This window comes from Gavialis gangeticus, unplaced genomic scaffold (assembly GCF_001723915.1).
Source record: "Gavialis gangeticus isolate Ggan-Ray unplaced genomic scaffold, GavGan_comp1, whole genome shotgun sequence".
Lineage (NCBI taxonomy): Eukaryota > Metazoa > Chordata > Crocodylia > Gavialidae > Gavialis > Gavialis gangeticus.
This window is the reverse complement of record NW_017729033.1, coordinates 72876376-72879663: the sequence shown is the minus strand read 5'-3', so window position 1 is coordinate 72879663 and position 3288 is coordinate 72876376. Positions and strand designations below refer to the sequence as shown.

At 41.3% G+C, this 3288-nt stretch overlaps 1 protein-coding gene across 1 annotated transcript in view; it reads left to right on the top strand.

Annotated features, from left to right (window-relative positions):
• Nucleotides 1-3288, top strand: part of LOC109304147 — a 46758-nt gene that overhangs the window by 9332 nt on the left and 34138 nt on the right. The window contains exon 3 of the mRNA XM_019526644.1: nucleotides 1567-1714. Within this exon, the coding sequence (XP_019382189.1) occupies nucleotides 1627-1714 (88 nt within the window). The 5' untranslated portion in view covers nucleotides 1567-1626. The remainder of the gene's footprint in view (nucleotides 1-1566; nucleotides 1715-3288) is intronic.

The following is a 3288-nucleotide window of genomic DNA, read 5'->3' as shown; positions in this document are numbered from 1 at the left end:
ACCCTTGGATATAGGGGTCTAACTTTCTCCCCGTGCTGCAAACTTGCAGCACAGGGATCATTTCTTTGCTCAAAGGGGTCTGAGATGGGGCAAAAGGCACGTGCGCGCTTGTCTGAATGTGCCCATAAAGTGTTTTTTGCCTCCATGGGGTGCGGATTATACATGTATACTTTTACCTGACAGATTTCCTACCATTGCAGTTGCCCAGGTGGTGCAGGAGGCATTATATCTTATGCTCTTTCTCTTGGCATGTTGTAGGTTCTTTTTATATCCAAATGCTTTGTGATTGTAGTAAGCAAGAGGGGCTGGAGTGGATGATCTTCTGGACCTTTTGAACAAATGGTGGTCTGTGAATTTAGGGAAATGTACTTAATGACCTGGGAGATCTTTTCTATGAGACATTTGTGGTCCATCAGAGCCCATCAGGGCACCTTCAGGAAAATTTTAAAGAACTTTTTATTTGGGCAGGCTTTTACTAGGAGGTGTTAGGTTTTGTGGCACTGTGAGAAATGTGTTGTTTGTTGTTTACTACATACTACTCTATTTTAATAAAATCTGCAGGATTAGGAACATGCAGCAAATATATTCTATTCTGAGGTAGCACGGAGATCCCTTTTGTCCACAACAGTGTTTTGAAAGGTTTTTTTAAAATCTATTATACTATTATATTATATCTTAGATCTATTTATTGTATCTTAGATCATATTCAGTCATGACAATTATGAAGAAATATCTCTCAAATCATATTGGGCCACATTTTAGTCATCATCTGTTTTGTTCATTCACAAAACAGGAGTGGAAAACTTGATCTAGAGCATTCATCAGTTATTTTAAAATGTCTAGCAGAAGCTGCCATGAAAATGATATCTGCCAGTTTTTGTTGACTGTCATTCTTAGTTTATCATGAGAGAAATTCTGAATAGATAAATATGTTATTTATTCTTATTCTACATAATTTGGTACTGCATTAAGGGAAGTAAGTCCTAATCAGGAAAACACTTATGTACATGAATAAACACTCCTGAACAGGGACCAGCCCTTTTTCCAGCAGCTGAAAGCTGTTGGAAAAGGCTGTCTTATGCTTTAGTAGAATAGTAAGAAGTAAGCTTTAGTGCATGATAGAAAAGACAGGACACTTTAGTAAACTCTTTAGAACACCCTGGCAAAAGTTTGACCAGCAAAAGCCATTCCTGAAGCAATTAGCCCCAAACTTTGAATAATTTTAGAGAGGTAAATTTTCCAAATGGTCCATGCGGACCTTGTATAATATCCATGTGATTACTATAACATTTTAAATTCAGTGACATTTATGCAGTGAAAATGTCTCAGAGTACTCTGCAAATCTAGCCCTTTTTGAAGATGTATTTGCATCTGTAAATCTTCTGTTAGAGAAAATGGAATCAGTCAATAAATATCAGCAGGACATGCAGAATTTTATACTTGTCAAAATACAAGTTTTAGGTGGGACATAGAAAGGAGCAATGGTGACCATTTAGGGCAGTATTGATTAATAGAAACATCTCCAAACATTATTTATACCTACTTATAATCTCCATGTATTGATAGGGTCGATGTCTGGTAGCAACACAACTAAATCAAGAGAGAATTTCTGCACGCTCCAGTGAAATGCACAGTTTTTCTTCTGTTCATAAAAAATTTATTGCACTGTCTTTGTTAGAAGAAAAGAAGGATTTCACTTGGAGGCTCTTGAAAAGTAAGTATCTGTCAGGTGGGCTAACAAGCTAGGAAAATACTTTACAACCTAATTTGGGGCTCAGTGGTCAAGTCTACATGAGATGCTGACTGTGCAGTAGCCTGTGACTACTGCACACTCACATCACATGGCAGAAAGCGTGACACAACGCTACTGTGCAGTTGTCACTCGCTACTGTGCAGTCAGCAGCATGAAACAGCTGTTCACAGACTGCAGAGTAACTCCATTTACTGCACAGTCATTTAGTACTTGTTTATACAAGTACTAAATGACTGTGCAGTAACAGTTGCACAGTCTCGTGTAGTTGCAGCCAATAGATAGCAATTCTGAATATTGTAACCATTTGTTCTATGTAAGCAGCAGGATAATTAGAAGAGCCTAGCAGCTAGTTGTAGAAGGGGATGTGAGGCAATGTCCTACATTTTTTAATGCCCTGCCACAGAATGAAATTCACTACCCCAGGTTAGGCACCTGGGTTCCCTCTGGGTGCTTAAGAGTAGAATTCACAGCAGCCAGCAGTCTGTGCAGGCTGGTAGGTGATGCTAAAATGAGGAATGTAACTTAAGCCCCACCTTCCTTAGGTATTTACAGTTATGAACTCTCTCCTGGATTTAGGCAGATGAGGCTCTTTGGGTAAATGTGATATTTTTTATTAGACCAACTAAATAGTTGCAAAAATTGTTCTTTGCAAACTTTCAGGCACAAACACCCTTCTTCAGGCATAGGGAAAATATGCTGGTGTTTTTTGTTCTCCATGGCACTACTTCACTGTCAGGGCGGCTAGGAGCTGGAACCAACTTCCAAGGGAAGTGGTGCTTGCTCCTACCTTGGGGGTCTTCAAAAGGAGGCTAGACAGCCACCTAGCTTGGGTCATTTGACCCCAGCATCCTTTCCTGCCCATGGCAGGGGGTCAGACTAGATGATCTGCTTAGGTCCCTTCCAACCCTACCAACTATAAAACTGTGGTAGAGTTAAACACTTAAGTTGTTTTATCAAACCAAGTAGGGTTCTATCCCTTCTTTGGAGAAAACAGTGACAATACTGGAAGTATTCTCCCTTCTCATCCACTAGCACTGTGGTTAGAGCAGTTATCTGAGATGTGGAAGACTGAAGTTTAAATCCCTCATCTATCCTTAGGGTCTAACCTTTATTTTGGTGATTAAACACTCTCAGAGGAAGTGGATCCCCTCAAGCTAAGAAGGGTTTAGATCCCAGGCTTCCTGTTTTCCTGAGCAAGTGCCTAACAACAGGTCTATTGAGGAAAAGGTACAGGTGAACAGTGAGTTTTGTGCTTTATACCAGCAGTGCTCAATCCCTGCCCCATGGCACCATATAATCTGGCCCATGGGGCTTCTCCTGGGTCCAAAAATGTGTTACAGGGGGGAGCAGTGGCAGCATTAATTGCTGCTCCCCTGCTGCCAAATATCTGAACCCAGGAGGAGCCCCATGGGCTGGATAGTGTGGTCCTGCACACTAGATTCAACAGACAGGGTGGCACAGGGCCCCCTCCAGAAGGGAGTTTGGAGACAGCTTTTCTGTAGCCAGGGGGGAGTGCGTTGGAGATCTTGAGCTCT